Source organism: Panthera uncia (genome assembly GCF_023721935.1).
Source record: "Panthera uncia isolate 11264 chromosome C1 unlocalized genomic scaffold, Puncia_PCG_1.0 HiC_scaffold_4, whole genome shotgun sequence".
NCBI lineage: Eukaryota > Metazoa > Chordata > Mammalia > Carnivora > Felidae > Panthera > Panthera uncia.
Genome location: NW_026057585.1, coordinates 42,594,794 through 42,616,790, shown reverse-complemented (window position 1 = coordinate 42,616,790; position 21,997 = coordinate 42,594,794). Strand labels below are relative to the sequence as shown.

Here is a 21,997-nt window from a genome sequence, read left to right as displayed (position 1 = left end):
ACATGTTCTCCACATGTCGCTTAAGTAATTTTAACCCATCGTCCTCAGTATCCCTTCCCTTGCTTCCCTCTATCCACAACCAGTTATTTGGCAAATCCAGTCATTTGAAATCTGGAGGTAGAATCCTAGAATGTTAGAGTAAGAAGGAAATAGACATTGCAGCCTCTGAATTTAGACATGAAAAACTGAGGACCAGAATTTGTGCCTTATACAAAGTTACAGGTTTATCTTGTGAAACTGTCCCTCTCCTGAAGCCTATAATTATTACTGTTATCAGTCACTCATTAGAAGTTCATCTGAGAAGATGAACTGTAACAAATTTGCTAGGGTTTAAACTAGAAGTAAGGGCTGGCTACTAGGATTGTCTCAGTTAAAGCCAAATGTTCCCAGCATCTTTTTCTTTAGCAACTCTGTTCCTTAGGCAGCAAAAGAGAAAATCAGGTAGAAGAGTAAAAATGGAAAATGGCTGAAGGGGACAACTGGCTAAAAACAATTCAGAAAAGTTGAATAAATATTTTTGCAACGTTTAACTTTTAGGTTTCCCAAACTTTTTGAAATGTTGATATCCTTTAATTTTTTTAACACTCCCAAAATTTTGGTAAATGACTTTTTATAATTTAACTAATCTTTATTTTAGAGAATTATGTATTTTCATGGGTTTCACAGAATCGGGTTTTGGAATCACTATAGACTACAGACCCTTTATATGGTTTCATTCAATTTGATGTTACAATGAAGCTTATACTACTGTCGAAAATATTGAGTAAATTATTCACGTATTGAAGATATTTCATGTACATCTATTTTTTTCTTGCAGATTTATGAAGGTACAGCACAGATTCAAAGACTTATTATAGCCCGCGAACACATTGGCAAGTATAAAAATTAAAGAGATTGCTATAAAACATGATTAATTGTTGAGTAATTAGAACATAATCTACTATTTAAGATAAAGGGCTTTACGATATTTCTGGTAAAATTTTAAAATAATTGCTCTTACACTGAACCCATACTACTGATTCTAATACTAGCTTTCCGCTTTTGTTTAAATGACTTGTTTTTTCTCAAACAGGTTTGGTTTCACTAAAATTATGTTATCCATATACCACTGTACTTGAATTACATTAACCTAGAAAAGTACATTTGTTTTGTTATTCTAACCACTTAAAGTAACAGAAATTTTTTGGATTTCAATATTTTTCCAATGACATTTTTGAAAAGTAGGCTTATAAAAATATTCAGAATGTTCCAAAATTTACATTGAGAAAGAATTGTAGGATTTGGATGCCATCAAATAACTTACTGGTGACTTTGTAGACTTCATGGTATTCTACTGGAGGAGTTTATTTTGCTACAATTTGGAAAGTATTTGTTTTCAGTTTTGTATAGTAATAGTCAAAAATTTGATGTTCTTATTCTCTCATCATACAATGACCAGAAGTTATTGGAATCTTGTTTAATTCTGAGCCTACATGTCACTTGGCCTTATTTAAAAATAAATCAATAAAATTTGCCTTAAAATATTTTTATGATTCTTGATATCTGAGTAGCCTTTGGTCTGTTGTACACAATCTTATTTCATGTGTGTGCATTATGAAAAGAAATAAAATTGTTCAGTGCTTATTAGTGTCTCTGTATTCTTTCCCGGAAGTTTATTTACTTCATATAAAAGTGAATTTATGATTTATTTACTGTGATGAAAAAAAGTCATGCTTTGATTATGAACTGCATGAAGTTACCTACCCATTTTTCACTAAATTATATTATTAGATATTTCAAAAATTATAAAATCATGTAAGAACGAAAGTTTGTGAATTTAATATTTCTTTGTAATATTAAACATCAAATGCTGCTAAAATATGTTATATTAATTGGAGTTTCTAACACCACTTCTGATTTTCTGATTCTGCACCAATTGGGCATCCTATAATTCAATCCTATTCTTAACACTAACTGTGAAGAGTTACTGTCAAGATTTCACAGGTTTAAGGGCTCAGTCCCATACTCACTTCAGACACCAGTCACACGTCCTGGGTCCCCAGGCTATCCACACTTCTTTGTAATTTGGATACAAATGTAATTTGGATACAAATGGATCCCATGATCCACCCTTAGATTCAATAATTTGCTAGAATGGCACACAGTACTCAGGAAAAACACTATTATAAAGGATACAACTGAGGAACAGTCAACTATAAGAGACAGATGTATAGGGCGAGCTATAAGGGGATACACAGAGCTTTCATACCTTCTCCCGTTGCACCACCCTCCTAGTACCTCGGTTCTCCAACCTATAAACTCATAGATCTCTTGTTCTAGAGTTTTTATGGAAAATCTTTAGCCCTTATCTCCTCCCCTTAGGTCAAGGGTGGGGCTGAAAGTTCCCACCTGTATTAGTGGCTAGGGCTGCCAGAACAAAATGTTGCAGGCTGGGTGGCTTACACAACAGAACTTTAGTTTCTTACAGTTCTGGAGGCTACAAGTCCAAGATCAAGGTGCCATCTGGGTTGGTTTCTGGTGAGATCTCTTCCTGGCTTGTCGAGTGCCACCTTCTCACTGTGTTCTCACACGGCCTCCTCTGTGCACATGAGGAGAGAGAAGGGTCTGGTGTTTTTCTCTTCAAATAAGGACACAAGTCTTATTAGATTAGGGCCCTACCTTTATGACCTCATTTGACCTTAATCACTTGTCTCACAGCCCACATCCAAATACAATCACATGGGGAAAGGTTAGGGCTTCCAACTGTTGAATTTTGTGGGAACACAATTCAACCCGTAACACAATCATCTGATTGCTTAATCTTTCTGGTGATCAGCCCCATCCTAAATTCCCATCTAGGGGCCCCACCTGAAGTCACCTCATTAGCATAAACTCAGATACCATCTTTTGTGTTTGTCATGAATAACAACAGATACTCAGCAAATTCAAAGAGTTTTAGGAGTTCAGAGCCAGGGACTGAGGGCAGAAACCAAATACATTCTTCTGTTGCCACTTAATTATAAAAATAAAAATCTAATCTTTTACAAAAAATATTTAAAAGAGTGCTTTTTTCATGCTCAGTTATGAAATTGTACTTCAATGACAGAGATTGGTAAGGAGATTTAGAGACTTCCTGAGTATTACAAAGAAATTACAAGTTAAATAGAATATATTCCAAATGCAGATTTGAATTTATAATACATAAGTCCAAAAACTTACCTACCAATTCTAAACATAAAGCTTCTAGACCTATAAATGTATTCCAAAGCCATATGATGATAATGTTAATGTACCCTTGATTATAAATATTAAGCCATTATATAACTATCAATTAAGACTTTTTAGTCACTAGTAACACAAATGAACTTAAATGACTTTAAGAAAAAAGTGAACAGGGGCACCTGGCTGGCTCAGTTGGTAGAGCATTTGATTCTTGATTTCAGGCTCCTGAGTTCAAGCCCCACATTGGGCATGGAACCTACTTTAAAAAATGAACAAATGTATTTTAAGTACATTGAAGTGCCTCATGGATCAAAAGGGCAGGAATGAAGTAAGTTTTAGAAAGGGTCTAGAAGCCAAATAACTTTAGAAATCCATGCAATAATATTTTTCTACCTTTCAACTCTACTTCTGTCACATTTCATTTTTTTCTCGTTCTGTAGCCTAGCTTTCTCTGTTTCTTCAATCCTAAAATAGAACAAGACCTAATATTTATATATGTTAGATTTCCTACCACTTATATAAGCTGACTGGCTAGGGCCATTACAGCCAGGAGGGTAGGAAGAATCATAGACCATAAACATGATTGTTAGTTGCCTATATCTCTGAATTGATGGTTTCTGGAAAAGGCATAGTTTTGTAGCAGAGCTGGTATATTTCTGGCAATTTTAATGAATAAGGAATGTGCCATAGTCATCAATTTGCATAAAGGGAGAGGAAATTATACCAAGCCTTCTCTGGGTTTAAAAAATGGCTATTTATATGGCTTTTAGAATGACATCCACTTATTTTAATGTATTACCCATGATCAAGTACTACAAAAGGTCTTTGGAGACAACATTAAATACTACATAAGTGTCCAGTTTTTTATTTTGGCTCAGGTCATGATCTCACAGTTGTGAGATCAAGCCCCACATCAGGCTCTGTGCTAAGTATGGAGCCAGCTTGGGATTCTCTCTATCCCTCTCTCTCTGCCTCTCCCCTGCTCATGCTATCTCAAAATAAATAAATAAACACTAAAAAAAAAAAAAAATCAAATCCTACAGGAAACACTTAAAAAATGTTAAAAATTTCATTTAACTCATTAATGAATGAGGGAATTAATGAGGTATTAAAACTGTCATAAGGGATGGGGCACCTGGGAGGCTCAGTGGGTTAAGCGTCCTACTCTTGATTTTGGCTCAAGTCATGATCTCACAGTTAGTGAAATCAAGCCCTGCATGGGGCTCTGTGCTAACAGCACTGGAGCCTGCTTGGGGTTCTCTCTTACCTTCTCTCTGCCCCTCCTTGTTTGCACTCTGTCTCTCTCCCTCTCTAAATAAATGAATAAGCATTAAAAAATTTTTTTAAACTGGCATAAGGGAGAATTTGAAAAACAAACATATAGGCAATTAGAAATGCTTAAAATTTGCTAATAGATATAAAACTGTTTAATATCTTATAGGGCAATAAAATCTAAAGGGGTCATCTTTTCCACTGAGCAGAAATCAACTGTAGTTCGTTTACATTACTATCCATTTTCTATAATTTAACTTTTTTTGAGTTTACAGAATGGTAAAACAGACTAGTCAATAGGAAGACAATTATAGATACATAGCACTTCAGATACTACCCTCAGAATCCATTAGATAAAACCTACCACTCCACTAAATGGACACTCAGTAATTCCTTTTACCCATTTCTAAGTTTTTCACAGTGTTTCTTGACAGTTTCTTCCTTGTGATCATAAATAACCTGCCAAGATTAATTTTGTTCTAAAAAGGCAGGTTTCATTAGGTTTGGCCTGATTACTGCCACAGTGTTAATGAACCATGTAGGCCTCCTTGAATTTACTTTGTAAATCCAAAGACATACTGTGCTGAACAATTACCAAAGCTGCAGAATTAACTTCTGTCTGAAAGTTTTCATAGGGACACTCAGACTTTTAAAAGCCTCTATAATTTGCGATCTCAAGGCTAGATCTAGAACCAAAGTCAAGCAATTCTGCACCAGAGTTCTCAAGTAGTACCTAAGAATTTGAGTGACTTTCTCTCCTCAGCATCTCCAAAATTTACTAAGGTTCCTGGCTTGCCCAAACGGGCCCTTCCTAACCACCTGTAAGACTGGAACCCTGTAAGCCAGTTACCAATTCCAATTTTACCAGGACAGCATTGTAAACATTGACTCAACATACATAGTCAACTTGTTTTTTTGATAATATGCTTGTCAAACCTGATTAAAGGAGAATTATTCTCAAATATGACACTCCAGGTATGGCCTTGGTTACATAATCAATTTGCTTAATTATAAACAAGAATACAAAATCATGGTGTACCTGGGTGGCTCAGCCGGTTAAGCACCTGACTTCTGCTCAGATCATGATCTCATAATTCGTGGGTTTGAGCCCCGAGTTGGGCTTCGCACTGGCAGTACAAAGCCTGCTTGGGATTCTCTCTCTCCTTCTCTTTCTCTGCCCCTCCCCCACTGTGCTCTCTCTCAAAAATAAATAAATAAACTCAAAAAGAAAAAGATTCATTTTGAATACTGCCATAAAATGTAAGGAGATTCAGAAAATGTTTCTGAATTCTAGGGACTAGGTGGGAATCAGACACCATTTTAAACTTCCAGTTTACAAAAGCACAGTCCACTAAATTGAAGACAGCCTAAGAATTAAAAAGGGCTTCTTCATATACCCATAGAAACAGAACATTACAACCACATAACCAATATTCCAAACAAGTAACCGTGATTAAGTTCCCCTCCTTGGCTCATTCAGTTCTCTGTAATTGTTCTGTGGGATCTTGAGTCAAGGAACTGCTTTCAAGAAGCTGTTTTTTTCCAAACTAAAGAGTTCTAGAAATCCTGACTGAGTCTAATGGTATGGTGTGAAACTTGCCTAAGCTATGCCCACTTGTAAGTCTGTACCCAAAAGACTATTCTTTGAAGTATCTATCAGTAATTTAAAGTACCTGAGCCTTTCCATGAGGCTTTGAGACTGTCCCTGCATGCACAAACTTTGGCCTGTAGCTTACAGTACAGCCTTCAAGTTAGCATCAGAGTAAATCAGAAACTATTGTAAAGTATTATAAAGTAAAATATGACTGTCTTAGCTCAGGCCACTTTAACAAAACCATAGACTGGGTGGCTTAAGCAGCCAACATTTATTTCTTACAGTTCTGGAGGCTGGAAAGTCTAACATCAAAGCACCTGACTTAACTTCTTATATTCTCACATAGCAGAAATAGGGTGAGAGAGCTCTCTGGGGTCCCCTTTTTAAAGGGTATTGATCTCATCCATGAGGAGTCCACCTCTATGTGACTTAATTACCTCCAAAAGCCCTCACTTCCTAATACCATCACTTTGGGGACGAGGATTTCAACATATAAATTTTGAGGAGACAAAAACATTCAATTCATTGCAATGACTAAAATTGAAGATTATAGTTAATTACTATATCCGATAAAAGAATGGAAGTAAGTGAAAAGTCTCTATGAAAGCAAAGTGCGTAACTGTTTCACAAAACTTTAACCATTATTTCCCTTAAGGGAAACAACATTGGCAAATCTCCAGGGCTTTTTTATAAAGCACATAATTTTGGCCATTTTTATATTAACAACACTTTACACAAATTTAAGCTAAAGAAGGCTGAGTTGATCTGATTTATTTACTAACTTTTCTTATGAAGCTCACACAATAGTGTTGATAATTAAACATGGAATACATAAACTTTATTATTTCTAATATCTTTCTTTTTAAAAGGTGAAAGAACAGATCTCCTCCCCACCCCCCAAGAATTTTCAAAGATGCATTTACGTGTAAAATATAACCTGAAATTTTGATTTTTCTTCATTCAAGATTTGACCCTGGGAAGGTCATGATATCAGAGATGATTGATCATTTGATTAAGATAGGATTATAGGTGCAAAGAATCCTGAATACTGACAAAGAATACTTGGTTATATACTTAATTAAAGGACAATAAATTTAAAAAATACAGAAGAATGTACTATAATTTGATTATAAGAAGTTTAAGATGTTTCTCAAATAAAAATCTTTTCCTTGTTTCTTTTTAATAATTAAAGATATGACACATAGAGCAATGAAAGTTTATTCTGGTTAAGACAAAATCTCTGCTATCTAGGCAGAAGGTAAAGATTAACCTTCTACCTTAGGGATTGATGGCTCAACCAAGGAAGCAAGCCCCTTAAAACTGACTGAACTTTGCCAAAATTGTAGCATATTCCAGTGTCTTTTCAGATGCAGGTACTACATATCAAGGCAAATAAAATTCACTTTCCTGAAATTGTCTTTCACTATGCTTTTTCATACTGTAGAACAAACTGATAATTTGGAACAAAACTGCACTTTTCTCTTGAAAAATAAAAACACATACATAGTTGTATTTTTCTGTAACGATTGCTACTATTATAGTTATACAGTAATCCTTATTATATTTAAAGAAACTAACTTCCCAGAGAAACCAACTCCTAGAGAAACGTGGGAGGCAGGTCATTGAGAATTGTTTGTCACATATCAATATTTCAGCAGATCATCAAAACTCATGAGCATTAACACAACTTTGTTCAGCTATACATATCCTTTTATACATTAATGCAACAAAAAGAAACATTTATTAACTTGACCCAAAGGTATCACTTACTACATAGCATATCAAAATAAGAAACAAAAGTATATAAACTTAAAATCAGGCTTGGTAATCAAGGGTTTAATATTCTATCCAAAAAACAATCTAGGTTTGCCATGATTATTAATTAACTCAGTATCAGTTCAAGGTTTTAAATTTTCTAAGGTTCGTAGAAATTATATAATTCCGGGGCGCCTGGGTGGCTCAGTCGGTTAAGTGGCCGACTTCGGCTTAGGTCATGATCTCGTGGTCCTGAGTTCGAGCCCCGCGTCGCGCTCTGTGCTGACAGCTCAGAGCCTGGAGCCTGTTTCAGATTCTGTGTCTCCCTCTCGCTGACCCTCCCCTGTTCATGCTCTGTCTCTCTCTGTCTCAAAAATAAATAAAACATTACCAAAAAAAAAAAAAATTAAAGAAATTATATAATTCCAATTTACAGTTGGAAAAAAATTTCATTTTTTATTTTGTTTGCTTCAATCTTGTTTCATTGTTGATTCAATTTAATGGAAGCCAAATTTACAATTTTAAAGATCTTAAAATTTATGTAGGAGTTAAGTTAGCCAATTTGATCAATAAACTAATATAAAAAGTTTAGGAAAGGGGCACCTGGATGGCTCAGTCCGTTAAGCATCCAACTTAGGCTCAGGTCATGATCTCAAGGCTCCACTCTCTGCTCATGAGTTTGAGCCCTGCTTCAGGCTCTGTGCTGACAGCTCAGAGCCTGGAGCCTGCTTTGGATTCTGTCTCCCTCTCTCTCTGCCCCTCCCCCGCTTGCGTGCACGCCCTCTTTCTTTCTCAAAAAATAAACATTAAAAAAAATTTTTAAAAAAGAGTATGTTTTTGTCTCCCTCTCTCTACCTTTCAAAATAAATAAACTTTGAAAAAAGAATATGTTTTACTTAACCCAATATATCCAAATATGATTTTAGCAATTTACTTTTTAAATTGTTAATGAGATATTTTACTTTATTTTTCCTACTAAGTCTATGAAATAGGGTGTGCGTTTTATACTTTATAACACGTCTCAATTCAGATTCACTACATCTCAAGCGTCCCATTTAGTTATATTACACAGCACAGGCCTAGAGACAGAGATGAACTTGTTTTTTCAAAATTAGGGTTTTTGTTTATTTTTATAACTATTTTTCTTTGGGGGGGGGATATTTTTATTTTTTGAGGAGGTAAGATATACCAAATTTCAAAAGTACCAGCATATTCAGTGAAAAAGAAGCCTTCCTTAAATCCTGTCCCCAGTATCCTCCTCCTGTAGGCAACTGCTTTTAGAAATTCTGTGCATTTACAAATACATCCATATATTTTCCTACTTTGTTTTCCACACAAATAGTAGCACAACATACATAGCTTGGCACTTTGTTTTTGTTTTCACTTAATATATTTTAGAGATCTTTCCATAGCAATGTATGCAGAGCTTCCTCTCTTTAATGACTGCATAATGAATACAGTGTAGTTTATTTAACCTTTTGATGGTAATTAAGGTATTTGTAACCTTTTGCTAATAAAGACTGCTGCTATGAATATTCTTGCACATAGGTCACTTCATACCCAAAAGACTATTTGTAGGATAAGTATCTATAAATAGAATTGCTGAATGTAATTAAAAGAATTGCTAGAACTTATGCTTCCTACACAGATTTCCATTTTGCTGATCATTACACCCCTAGAACTTAGAATAATATTTGGCACATTCTAGACATCCAATAAATACTTGTTGAATGAATTTATAAAGTAGGAAGTGAGGCTTGTTCTTCATTTTTTCAGCAGTTATGGACTCAATCTGAATGTTACTTTTTGGATCTGATGCTTGCATTATTCTTACTTTGAGCATTGCTTTTCCCAGGAAGTGTGACCTCTCCCTCTCTTCCTTGGTTTCCTTCCCTCTACATCCCTCTCCGATCTGACTTAGAAGCAAAAGAAAGCTGGCGAAATCACATTAATATTTAGGGAAGACTTTTTAAGATAAAAAGTATTAGGGCTAGAGACAGTCATCACTTAATGGTAAAAGGCTCAACCCACCAGAAATATATGCTAAACTTACATGCATTTAATAAAGTAGCCTCAAACATACATGGGAGTATCAATGGAATTGCAGGGAGAAATAATGAAATCTACCATTATAGCAGATTCAACACTCTCAATTACTGATAGCCCATTATATTGATAGCCCACTGTGTCAGGAACTCTTCTCCAAATCGTTACTGAATGTAATAAATTGTAAGGGTATGGGGGCCAATATTTTCTAATGGGTGCTCAAAATGCCAAAGTATGAACGACCTAAGAAAGCACAAACGAAAACAGCTGCAATAACACCCCTAGCAAATCTGAATTTAGTGGAAACCTTGTGATAGGAACATGAGTGTTTCTTTTTCAAAAGTAATTTACAAAACTTTTCAACTGTTAGCACTTCCTGAAGAAGAGAAGGGAGTAGGCGAGTGAGTCGCATCCGGTACGAAGGCAAACAGGAGGGAAATGGGAACATTTATTTCATTAACATTTACTCAAAAAACGTTTATTGAATACTTACTACGTGCAAGAACTCTACCAATTACCAGCTACTTCAGCTCTTCAGAGTTCAAAGAACGTCAAAATCAAATGACTTCTTAAAAGTAATTCAGATATTTAAATATTACTTAAAACTTTTAGACAAATCGAGATGTTTACGGGACGAAGAAACGGGCGCCAAAGAATTTGGGCTCAGGCAGCGAGGACAGCTATGAGCAGTCGGCGGGGTCCTAGAGCAGCCACGCAAAGGCTCCATCCTACAGGCACAAGTGTGGTCAGCTATGCTGGTGCTCAGAAGGGACCTAAGGGGCGCTTCTGCGCAGGCGCGTGCCGCCTAACTCTCCCCAGGAACCGACCGAAGTTCTCTTTTCGGTCTCAGACATGGTGAGTGAGGTTGTGTTTTGGGTTGGTGCTCGGGTGCAATCCAGGTGGAATGATACCAAGCGGCTCAGTTACCTTAGGGTATTTTCGCAAGTATTAGAGAATGGTTAGCTTGAGATACGGGCCTTGCAAGGTTTCTTTGGGGCTGGGAGAGGGTGAAGTATTACTCAGCATTTTCTGCAGATCTCGCGGGCTCAATTACGGCTTCTAATTTTATCTAGGCTTCTTCCTAAGAGGCAGGCCTCAAGGTCCGACGGCCCGATTTCTTAATCGTTCAAAAAGCCGCGCCAGTTGGTGGTTCCTGTTTACTTTCTTAATATTGTATGGTTCAAAATCTGTAGAGTCATTACTGGTATGCTCTCTTTGAAGATGTAAATTTTAGGTGGGATCTGGTGGAAATTCACTAAATTCTTTTTTGGTAATCTACGTCATGACCTACTTAACAATGAGATAGTGCTGTCTCGATCACAATGAGCTAGGTCAGAAGTTCAGGAACTGGAGCAACGTCCTCATTTCCTGAGAGCTTGCTGCAAATGAAGAAACTAAGACTAAAAAGCTGGAAAAGATGAGGCTAAAGGAAATATTTCCTTGATAAATTGAATAATCTTTGGAGTGTGTAGAGGTGGCTCTGAAACCTGAATTTCTAGGATTAGTAAAATTTCATTAAAGAACTTAACTGCAAATTATACGCTAGGTATATATATATTTATGCTTCAGCTTGCTGCTACATGTAAACCTTCAGTTGCCCTGAATTGATAAGCTTGGATTTTCTGTGGTGTTTATTTTACTTAAAACTCTTAAGTGAACGGTAAGCAACAGCAGATACGGGTAATAATTTTTTGGGTCAATGATGAGCTGGCATGTATTCTGAATCCGAAGTTGATTATTACTACTTTAGCTCTAGAATTACTCTGAGACCTGAAAAATTACCCGAATCTTACCACGGCTTTAGTGCTTAACTGTTTTTGTGTGGCAAGATGAAATCAAAGTGAAAAATTCAAATGTATGTTGAATATACAAACTGGGGTCAAGTATTAAAATAAGAACAGTTATGAAATCACTGCTTTTTTGTTTTGAAAGGGCACACCGCAGAAGGATGTTACTATCAAGTCAGATGCACCTGACACCCTATTGTTAGAGAAGCATGCAGATTATATTGCATCCTATGGCTCAAAGAAAGACGATTATGTATGTATATGATTTTACGTTGAAAATTTATTTTGAAGTGAATCTATAATGCATAAGCAGTCAGTAGGTCAGGAATGGCGCATGTTTCTTAAAAATGGTAACTCCTGCACGCCAAAGCACTGAAGATTCTTCTCTGAGGTGCATTCAGTGTGCCTTTGGACATCAGGTTGAGAGTACATCAGCATTAACGATGGTTCTTAGAAGATTTGGCAGACAAAATAGATTACCATCTGCCTAGATTTGTAAGAGGTTTGAGGTACAAAAGAGATTTGTACTTTGTGGGTATTACTTTCAAGGTCAGTGATGTGTTGGCATGTATTACCTGAGTATATGGCTGATGTGTAATAATACTTTAGCTCTAGAATTACGCTGAGACCTTGAAAAAGTCCTTACCCTAAGTTTCAAAACCTTGAATAGTTTTCCTCCCTGGGACAATCTCAGAAACGTTGAGTAACATACAACTCAAAGTAAATATTTTTCCTAGTAGTATCCAGACAACAATTGAATTGACCATCTTGGCTAGTTTTGATGAATTTGTGACTTAAGTTCTCATAACCTCATTATGGAGTTGTTAAGGGCCATGTTTATCTTTTCCCTGGATGACTCAAGGATTAAGTCTTAACTTATCCCTGCCTTTTTAATCTAGTGCTTACCAACCTATTATTTAAACCCTGAATTTGGGTTCACAGCAAACTAAGACCACTCACCTGATTTCAAAATTTTAGTATGTAATAACATCGGTGGACTCTCTACCAGTTTTTATTTTTCTTTGATGAGCTGTTGTTGGCTATTTTATCTTTTGCATGCTTTGGCCATTTTGGTTTTCAAGTAGTTGTATCAGTAACTAATAGGTAATAGATGGGCTTTGTACATGTTCCATATATCAATAGGATAGATGTCTAATAAATAATGATGTTAAGTACTCTGAAAGAAATATTTTCCCCAAACTTGAAAATGGTTGGTATATTTTTCACTTCTACTTCTGGTTGGCTCTTAGGAGAGATTGAAGTCCTGTTTGTATTGTCAGTCACAGGTGAATTTATCATATGCCTCTCAGATACTGTCCCCCCACCAAATTTGAGAGGCACAAATTTAAAATCAATACTGATGATGTTAGGATCAACTGAATTAAACAGTATGTGTGGTTAGTTAGCTTTGTATGTTCCATCACTTTTACCCTGCATCAGTTCAAACTGGCACATTAAAGTCATTGTGTATTTTAGGAATACTGTATGTCTGAGTATTTGAGAATGAGTGGTATCTATTGGGGTCTGACTGTAATGGATCTCATGGGACAACTACATCGGATGAATAGAGAAGAAATTCTGATGTTTATTAAGTCCTGTCAACACGAGTGTGGTGGAATAAGTGCTAGTATCGGACATGATCCTCATCTTTTGTACACTCTAAGTGCTGTCCAGGTAAATATTTATTAAAATTTAACAGTCTTGGCAGTGTATTTTCTTACTTGAGAACGCAAAAATTGGGTATTAGGAGTATGACAAAATTGATGTCTATGTCAAACAAGTTTCTCTTTTCAAATGAAGCCTGTATTCTACAAGGTCAATGATGTGATGGCATGTATTAGCTGAATCCAAAGTTGATGTAAATAGTAAAATTCCACTGAGACCTTGAATGATAAAATGTTTGTCTTTGTTATATGTAAATAATTTGAAAATCTCCAGGTAGAGTTAAATGTTGATTTTCATATTAGTGAAAATGCACAATTAGGGGTTTAAATAGTATATTTAAAGGTCTTAGAATGCTAAGGTATAGTTTGTGTGTAGGGGATGAATGCTTTATGTTACCAATTTGGGTTTGTTGATAAAGCCTGTGGCATAATAGAAGATAGCCTGCAGATTTGCAGTATGCATAGACAAAAGGACATGTTTGCTTAACAATTTAAAGTGTCATTGAGGAAAACATCAGAACAAACTTAGCAGTGTTGAAGAGGTATTTACTTAACATGTTTTGTTTTTGTTACAGATTCTTACTCTGTATGATAGTATTAATGTTATTGATGTAAATAAAGTTGTGGAATATGTTCAGAGTCTACAGAAAGAAGATGGTTCTTTTGCTGGAGATATATGGGGTAATGTCATTCTAAGCCATGCTACCCAAAATAACCAATTTTAAATTCTGTTTTGGTGTTGATTGTAGTGATAAACTTTGTTGAAAAATTTTAAGTACAATGAATTGGAGACTTTGCTAATAATTATAAGGAGATTTTTAAGTTTTTGATCTTTTCAGGTCCCACTAAGCAGCTGGTCTAACTGAAGTTAAATGGTCTGCTGGAAGTTCCAGCATGCACTGTGTAGTTATATCAGCATACAGGAGAACTGGAACAGAGGGGGCCAGTCTAAAAGATGAGGTAGGTGAAATTTTTTTCCCCAGTATTTGGTGACTTTGTAAAGTTTTTTTCAAACTATTTACTGGCAAGGGAAAAATAGTCAAAAAACTTTACAAACTTACTGGATATTTGAGTGGAGGGAGGGAATAGTACATAGTACTATATTTGATAAATGTAGATAATCTCTGCTTTAGGGCTGAATACAGTGCAGGCCGGAGAGACCAGCTGCTTCATGGGATGTGAAAATACACTTTTATATAATAGGGTAAGTTCATTGTCATTATTAGAAATTGAATAGTCCTTTTGGTTCTGTGTTCGTTATCTTCCCTTTCTGGGCATTCTAAGCAACTTCAGATAAATTGCTGTATTTTTGACAAAACTATTTTCTAGTTACTGGTTTCCTCAGAAGTGATTTTGCTTCAGATTTAGCTTTCCTCCTAGTGCCCAAAAAGTAAATATTAAGCTTGAACTCTTGGAAATTTAACCGTGCAGTTTGTTAGTTAACCTGCATTATATATTAGGGTCAGGTTCCTCTGGTAGCACTTATGTTTTGATTTGATTCCATTTTCTTTTAGGAGAAATTGATACAAGATTCTCTTTTTGTGCGGTGGCAACTTTGGCCCTGTTGGTAAGTTTTGAATATTGTATTGGAATAATTAAGTGCCCATGATTATTCTGGAATCTAATAGGCTTATTTTTTTCTGTTTGTAGGGGAAGTTAGATGCTATTAATGTGGAAAAGGCAATTGAATTTGTTTTATCGTGTATGAACTTTGATGGTGGATTTGGTTGCAGGCCAGGTTCTGAATCCCATGCTGGACAGGTAATTTATTAATGTGGATTAAAATTGTCAACTTTGAAGGGATAACTAGTGTGGTAAACTGCTAAAATATTAATGGCAGTTTGTGTCTGTTGAATGTGAATGAAGTTAACTTAAATATACTATAATGTGGGATTTTACATAAGAATTGCTTAAATGCAGATAAAGGAAGGCATTTTTACAGTAGTATGTTCTAGCATCCTGTTCCCCACCTCTCCTGAACACCTATTTGCTTGTGCCAGAGAGGCTAATTGTGTTTGTAAAGAGTATTTGTACTGTTGCACATTGTATCTGTAAATAGTTGTCAAATAAAACTTGCTTTTTAGGGGCACCTAGCTAGCTCTCTGTCCATAGAGCATGTGACTTGTGATCATGGAGTTGTGAGTTTGAGCCCCATGTTGGGTATAGAGATTACTTAAAAATAAAATCTTGGGGAAAAAAATTGGCTTTTAGCCATGAAAAAATTTTGACAATAGTATTTCATTACAGAATTGGATCCTAGAATTAGTATGTTTGGATTTGTTCAGGTAGTTAGGTGATATTTACATGTTTGCAATTCTAACTTTTTAATAGAAACCAAGTTTTTAGACATAAATTGGCTTTTTACTTGAGTAGTTTTTATCATTATTACTATTGAAAAATTATTATATACATGTACTTTATGTCTGTAATTTTAGATCTATTGTTGCACAGGATTTCTGGCTATTACTAGCCAGTTGCATCAAGTAAATTCTGATTTACTCGGTTGGTGGCTTTGTGAACGACAGTTACCATCAGGTGGACTCAATGGAAGGCCAGAGAAGGTATAGTTTCATCAGATATACTGTGTTCTAGTAGCTTTATTATTATAGCTTTTTGTAAATTGTTAATGAGCTTGTTTTTCCACCCCCATTGAAAATTTTCAGTTGTACATCCTAAAAAAATGGCCTTGGCAAAAAATTAGAGTTGAGATACTTATTAAGGTATCCATTTAAAAGACTCTTGAAGAAAAGATGTGTATGCTACTTTCTGATGCTGTCTTCAGTCTTCCCTATCCTGAAGTAGAATCTGAGGGAAAACAAAAAAAATGGCAAATAACTCTTAGCTTTAAAGTATATTTGTATTTAGACTTAGTATATGAATTCTTAAAGGGTCCTTTTCCCTGTCCTGAAGGCCTTGTATTTTCCAGGGATAGAAATGTAGCTATTTCTTTAAACTTTTAGTTCTAGACCTATACCAAGGAAAATCAGTCATGCGTTAAAAGTTTTGTTTGTATCTGGGACCCAAAGAGGGCTATTGTGTTTAAATTCTTTTAATGTTTATTTTGGGGGGTGGGGTGGGGAGGCTACAAGAGAGGGGGAGACACAGAATCCGAAGCAGGCTCCATCCAGGCTCTGAGCTGTCAGCACAGAGCCTGATATTGGGCTTGAAATCACGAACTCTGAGATTGTGACTTAAGCTGAAGTTGGACACTTAACTGAGCCACCTAGGTGCCCCCCCCCCCCCAAGGAGGGCTATTAAGTGAACACCTGTATCTTGTGTAGAAATCGCCATGTCTACTTACTGGGTGAAAGGACAAATAACTTAGAAAATCAATGATTTTTAAAAATTCTGCTAAAAGCTTTCATTTAAAACCTTTATTAAATTTTTTTAAAGAAAAACCCAATTTTTGACATTTTGATTTGGAGGGAAGGGAATCCAGCTTTCCTTCATAGTTTGCATTTCTCTTTAGTTATCACACATTCTCTAAATTGGGTCTGGAAGGGCCAGATAGTAAATGTTTTTAGCATTGTGGGACATACAGTCTTATTGCAACTACGTAATTATCCTGAAGAGCAGATTGTAAGACTTGTCTTATAAAAACCGTTTATGCATATAAAATCTTTTGGGGTGCTTGCATGGCTCATTTGGTTAAGCATCCAACTTCAGCTCTGGTCATGATCTCATAGTTCATGGGGTCAAACCCCACGTAGGGATCTGCTAATAGTGCAGAGCCTGCTTGGGATTCTCTCTCTTCCTCCTCCTTTCCCTTTCCCTCTCCTTTTCTGATTCGTGCTTTCTCTCTCAAAAATAAATAATAAAGCTTAAAAAAACAAAACATTGTCTAGATAATGACTCAAAGACTGTAGCTAGCTGGATTTTTGACCAAAAATAATAAGGCATGGTGGTGCTTTTGTCTAGATCACTGTATTTTTGTTAAGCTTTGCTTGCTCAACATTTATGAATAGGGTAAGGGGTAGGGAAGTATCCATAGGTGGTTTCTAGCTAGTTAAGGTCCAGTGAAAAACCTGGATAATCTTGGACAATTAGAAAATGGGTCAGGGTGGGGATTGCCAGGAATCTACACTTAGTGTAGGAGAGCTTTTAATACACCTATGAATCACCCATTGATTTTGTTGAAATGATTCTTCAATTGAAGGTGAGATGTTCTGCGTTTTTTAAACCCAAGTGACCTATATTTTGAGGAGCTAGGCTTTAGACTGTCTTTAAGCAGGTATATCATAACATTAGCATAAGGGGCATTCTTTGCACATAAAATAGAGGTACAGGTATAGTTTTCACTGAGTAACAAAGCTCTGAAACTTTTAGCATGGGTATCTGTGGATTGAAATGTTTGTTTTCCAGTGATTATCTTTAATTCTAGAGATTATCTTTAATTCTAATCCTCCCCCACCCCATGTTTGGACTAGAGAATAAAATTGTGGCAATTCTCTTGTGGCTTTTTTTTTTTCTCCTAGTTACCAGATGTATGCTATTCATGGTGGGTGTTGGCTTCCCTAAAGATAATTGGAAGGCTTCATTGGATTGATAGAGAGAAACTGCGAAGTTTCATTTTAGCATGTCAAGATGAAGAAACAGGAGGATTTGCAGATCGACCAGGAGATATGGCAAGTATATTTCTGACATCTTGTTAGTTACATTTTCAGTGTTGCTTTGAGTTACTTTTATGTTTCCAGGCATTTCCAGGCATGGAAATGGGATAGTATGCAAAGTAGGATACCCTTCTGATAATTTTAATTTGAGAACAGATGATATAAAACAAGTGTACAGAAATTTCTTATCACTTGTCAAGAAAAGTAGTGTATGGTAAAGGTCCTGTGTTAAAAACAGAATTTGAAGCCATCATTTTTATTTTATACATACATATTTTAATTTTTTTTTTTTTTTTTTTTTCTTCGATGTTTATTTGTTTATGAGAGGGAGAGGGAGACACAACAATCCCAGCCAGGCTCCAGGCTCTCAGCTGTCAGCACGGAGCCCAACATGGGGCTCAAACTCCTCAGCCGTGAGATACGACCTGAGCTGAAGTTGGACATTTAACTGAGCCACCCAGGCACCCCCATCACTTTTATTTTAGAAGAATTAAGCATTTATTAAAGTAAAATACAATGGGATCCAGTATAACTTGTTCAGAAGTAGAGTTTCAGAAGTTTTCATTTGTAATACTTTATAAATTCTTATTTTTTAAATAGGTGGATCCTTTTCATACTTTATTTGGAATTGCTGGATTGTCACTTTTGGGAGAAGAACAGATCAAACCTGTTAGTCCTGTTTTCTGCATGCCTGAAGAAGTACTTCGGAGAGTGAATGTCCAGCCTGAACTAGTGAGCTAGACAGTGAGACATTGCTTAGTATAGTTTTGCTATCTTAACAAAAGTGCTTATCAAACTTAATGTGCTTAAAGTGCTTATCAGACTTAAAAGCTGTGTTACTATTTTGTATATGAATATTAATTATGTACTTATACATAATGTAAAATAAAGATCTTTATTGTATCAGCTTTAGATTACCTTCTGCAATGCTATTATTCTGAGTACAATTATTTGTTTCTGCTTCAGTGTATTTATTTGTATGTTTCCTTAACAGCAAGCTCAGTTTAAAGAACTATTTAAAGAAGTATTGTGTTCTACTTGATTTTTTCCATGTGCTTCTTTCATGTTATATAATAATGGCTAATGTAAATTGGTCTATGTCAATGAGAATGTGAATATTAATAAAAATTGATAAACCCATCCATATATGAATTAAAAGATGCACAAGAATAAATGGCTTTTGAAATTTGGGACTGTTTCATAAGTTTATGGCTACTCTGAATTGGTCACAAAGTAATTTAGGTAAATGGTGCATTTCACCATCTTAGAGTAGGATTGCAATTTGAATATACTTTACTCTTATTTTTTATGATTTTATGTCACAGTGCCAGCTATTCCCAAGGAATTGTTGGCCTTCAAGGAAATGGAAGTTGATAGTTGCCACAATATTTTTTGAACCTGTATTTTCAGAAGCACAGATGAGTATTCTCTGTGAGTTTTACATTCTTGGTGAAAATGAAGTACGGAAGTTGAAATTTTCTCAAGCATGTTGGCAATATTCTATATTAATAGTCCTTTTAAGAATAAGGATTAGTGGGGTTCCTGGCTGGCTCAGTCGGTAGAGCATGGCACTCTTGTGGTGAGTTCAAGCCCCACGTTGGAGGTAGAGTGAATAGTGATGGTTCACTTAGACCTCATTCACCAATGTCCATTTTAACATTTTGAAGAAAAGGTGCTTAACGAGATTGTTGAAATTATTTTGACAGTTAACTAATTTGAAGAGTTTAGGATGAATTGCCACTATTTTGATTCTTAAACTTTGGATAGAACATAATCTCATTTAAATGGTGTCATTGGAACTGGGTGAACTAGGCTGTAAACACCTGATTTATTGAGGTAACAGCTGCCTGAAATCAGTTTTTACATAATGTTGCATTAGTTTCAGGTGTACAGCAGTGACGTCACAAGTGTACTTAAACGCTATGTTTAGTAATATTTAAATGTTTTTCACGTTTATTTTTGAGAGTACCAGCAGGGGAGGGGCAGAGAAGACGGAGACAAGGAATCTGAGGCAGGCTCCAGGCTCTGAGCTGTCAGCACTGAGCCACCCAGGTGCCCATTTAGTAATGTTTTTAAGTATCTTCTAATAGTATCCAGGGTATTTTCTCAATCCTAGCTTCTCTATGAAGTTGGTACTGCTATTTCCATAGTCAAGAAAAGTAAAAGGCCCTGAAAGTCATTTGTTGCAAAGCTAGAGCTTGGATTTGTATAGTCTGTTCTTAACTAATTCATACCCACAGTATGAAAAATAGAGAACTGTGGGAGAGAGCTCATCTTTTTTGACCTGGTTCTTAGGGCACTGTGTATATAGTTCTGTGCTTAATGGGTGAAGGGCAATCTTGTGATAACAGCCTTGTGGATACTAAAGCTGTAGGAGGTTCGTGGCACTTTTCTGTGTTTTGCTATAGAAGCAATGTTAGGCTGAAAACTGAATTTGTCTCCACCAGCAGGCGTTGAGTGTCCAGTGAGGGAGAGTTTGTACATTTAAAAAGAATTTCAAAAGCGTATTTGAGGGTATGTGGGAAATGTTAAAATTAAAAAGCACCAAACCCCTTTGGTAAAATAGAGTGCTGTGGTAACTAACAATGGGGCTACCATATTGGATGGACATCGATGGGCTCTGAAGGATTTGGTTCAGCCGAGTTGTGCCTCATTAAGCTCAAAGCCACAAAGCCAAATCCTGGGAGAGGTGGAGGCACTGAACACCGGTGTGGGTAGGATCCAGGTGTGGATGGGGGAAGTTGGGGTCGGTGCGCCTGCGCGCTGGAGCTCTGTGCGTCTGCGCACGGGGCTCCAGCCCTGTTCTTCGACGCTTCTGTACTTCGGGGCGGTGACGCAGCTCAGAAACCCCAACCTTCTGTCTGGAAAGATTCCTGAGGATGCTGAGGCCTGAGGTCTCGTCAACCTCGTCTTCTGCCCCTGCGGCCTCCCCCGCATTGGGAAAGGCTAGAATTCAGAGTCGTCGCTATAATATCGGACTCCAGGAGACTCCTCAGAGCCGCCCTTCAGCGCAGGCCTCCACGTCCACACCTCCGGGCACGTCTGGAGCCGCCGGCGACCAGAGCAGCAGCAGCAGCAGCAGTGTCCATGGCCACCCGCCCAGCACCCGACCAGCCCAAGGCAAGGAGTGGTTGGGTGGAGTCACCTGTCAGCCGGAGGTCTGCAGCATCTGGAGGTTCAAGGGGCGGGGGTGGACGATTACCACAGAGAAGGTTCCGTTGGGATTTGGTTGGAGGATGAGAATGGGGTGCTCTAGGAATTTGCTGGGTCTGAGTGACTGGACTTAGCAAATTGGTTTTATTACAAGGTCGCAATGGTAAATGGCTCAGTTCTGAGGAAGACTGAAATAACTTAGGGTGTACTTTGGGCATATGCCCCAAGTATATGACAAATGGGAGAATTTGTGCAAGAGTTTGGTGATAGCAATGCTAAACCGCTTGGCTCCTAAACTAGGATAGGACGAAAATAGATTTTTTTTTTTAATTTAATGTTTATTTATTTTTGAGAGAGAGAGAGAGCACAAACAGGGGAGAGACAGAGAGAGAGGGAGACACAGAATCCCAAGCTGAGCTGTCCGCACAGAGCCCGACGCAGAGCCCTACCCGGAGCTCGAGCCTAAGAACCGCGAGACCATGACCTGAGCTGAAGTCGGAGGCTTACTTAACCAACTGAGCCACCCAGGCGCCCTGAAAATAGATTAAATTTAGCGTTTCATCTAATTCAGTTGAATAATATGTTTAAGTAGTTTAAAAATGTATGTACTTCAATGCGAGTTCGACTTATTTATATTCAGACAACTCTCTCTTCGTGGAAAAACTGGCAACTCTGATATATCAGTAGGAAAGTTCCCAAACAGGGAAATGAATCCAAATGAATTTAAAACTTTTGGGGGGTGCCTGGGTGGGTCAGTTGGTTGAGTGTCCAACTCTTGCTTTCAGCTCAGATTGTGATCTCCAGGTTCATGAGATCGAGCCCCACGTCAGGCTCAGTGCTGATAGTGTCAAGCCTGCTTGGGATTCTCCCCTCTCCCTCTCCCTCTCCCTCTCCCTCTCCCTCTCCCTCTCCCTC

General features: G+C 36.9%; 3 protein-coding genes and 3 non-coding genes across 6 annotated transcripts in view; all 6 read left to right on the top strand.

The window, feature by feature from the left end:
- ACADM (acyl-CoA dehydrogenase medium chain) overlaps positions 1-1,623 on the top strand; it is a 32,970-nt gene extending 31,347 nt beyond the window's left edge. Inside the window, exon 12 of the mRNA XM_049616986.1 lies at positions 818-1,623. Coding sequence (XP_049472943.1) covers positions 818-889 — 72 coding nt within the window. The 3' untranslated portion in view covers positions 890-1,623. The remainder of the gene's footprint in view (positions 1-817) is intronic.
- An 8,867-nt stretch (positions 1,624-10,490) lies between these two features.
- Positions 10,491-19,119, top strand: RABGGTB (Rab geranylgeranyltransferase subunit beta). Its single transcript, XM_049616988.1, is given in 10 exon segments — positions 10,491-10,677; positions 10,680-10,723; positions 11,801-11,908; positions 13,132-13,329; positions 13,895-14,000; positions 14,834-14,886; positions 14,970-15,080; positions 15,755-15,880; positions 17,795-17,944; positions 18,530-19,119. Coding segments are annotated over 10 exon segments (1,224 nt in total). The 3' UTR covers positions 18,671-19,119.
- LOC125913832 (small nucleolar RNA SNORD45) lies at positions 11,563-11,641 on the top strand. The gene has a single exon (XR_007455123.1). It is a non-coding gene; the product is annotated as a small nucleolar RNA SNORD45 (small nucleolar RNA).
- LOC125913833 (small nucleolar RNA SNORD45) lies at positions 12,204-12,287 on the top strand. Its single transcript, XR_007455124.1, has one exon. It is a non-coding gene; the product is annotated as a small nucleolar RNA SNORD45 (small nucleolar RNA).
- On the top strand, positions 13,470-13,541 carry LOC125913834 (small nucleolar RNA SNORD45). Its single transcript, XR_007455125.1, has one exon. It is a non-coding gene; the product is annotated as a small nucleolar RNA SNORD45 (small nucleolar RNA).
- Positions 19,120-19,202: 83 nt separating the features above from the next.
- Positions 19,203-21,997, top strand: part of MSH4 (mutS homolog 4) — a 96,841-nt gene continuing 94,046 nt past the window's right edge. The window contains exon 1 of the mRNA XM_049616994.1: positions 19,203-21,049. Within this exon, the coding sequence (XP_049472951.1) occupies positions 20,809-21,049 (241 nt within the window). The 5' untranslated portion in view covers positions 19,203-20,808. The remainder of the gene's footprint in view (positions 21,050-21,997) is intronic.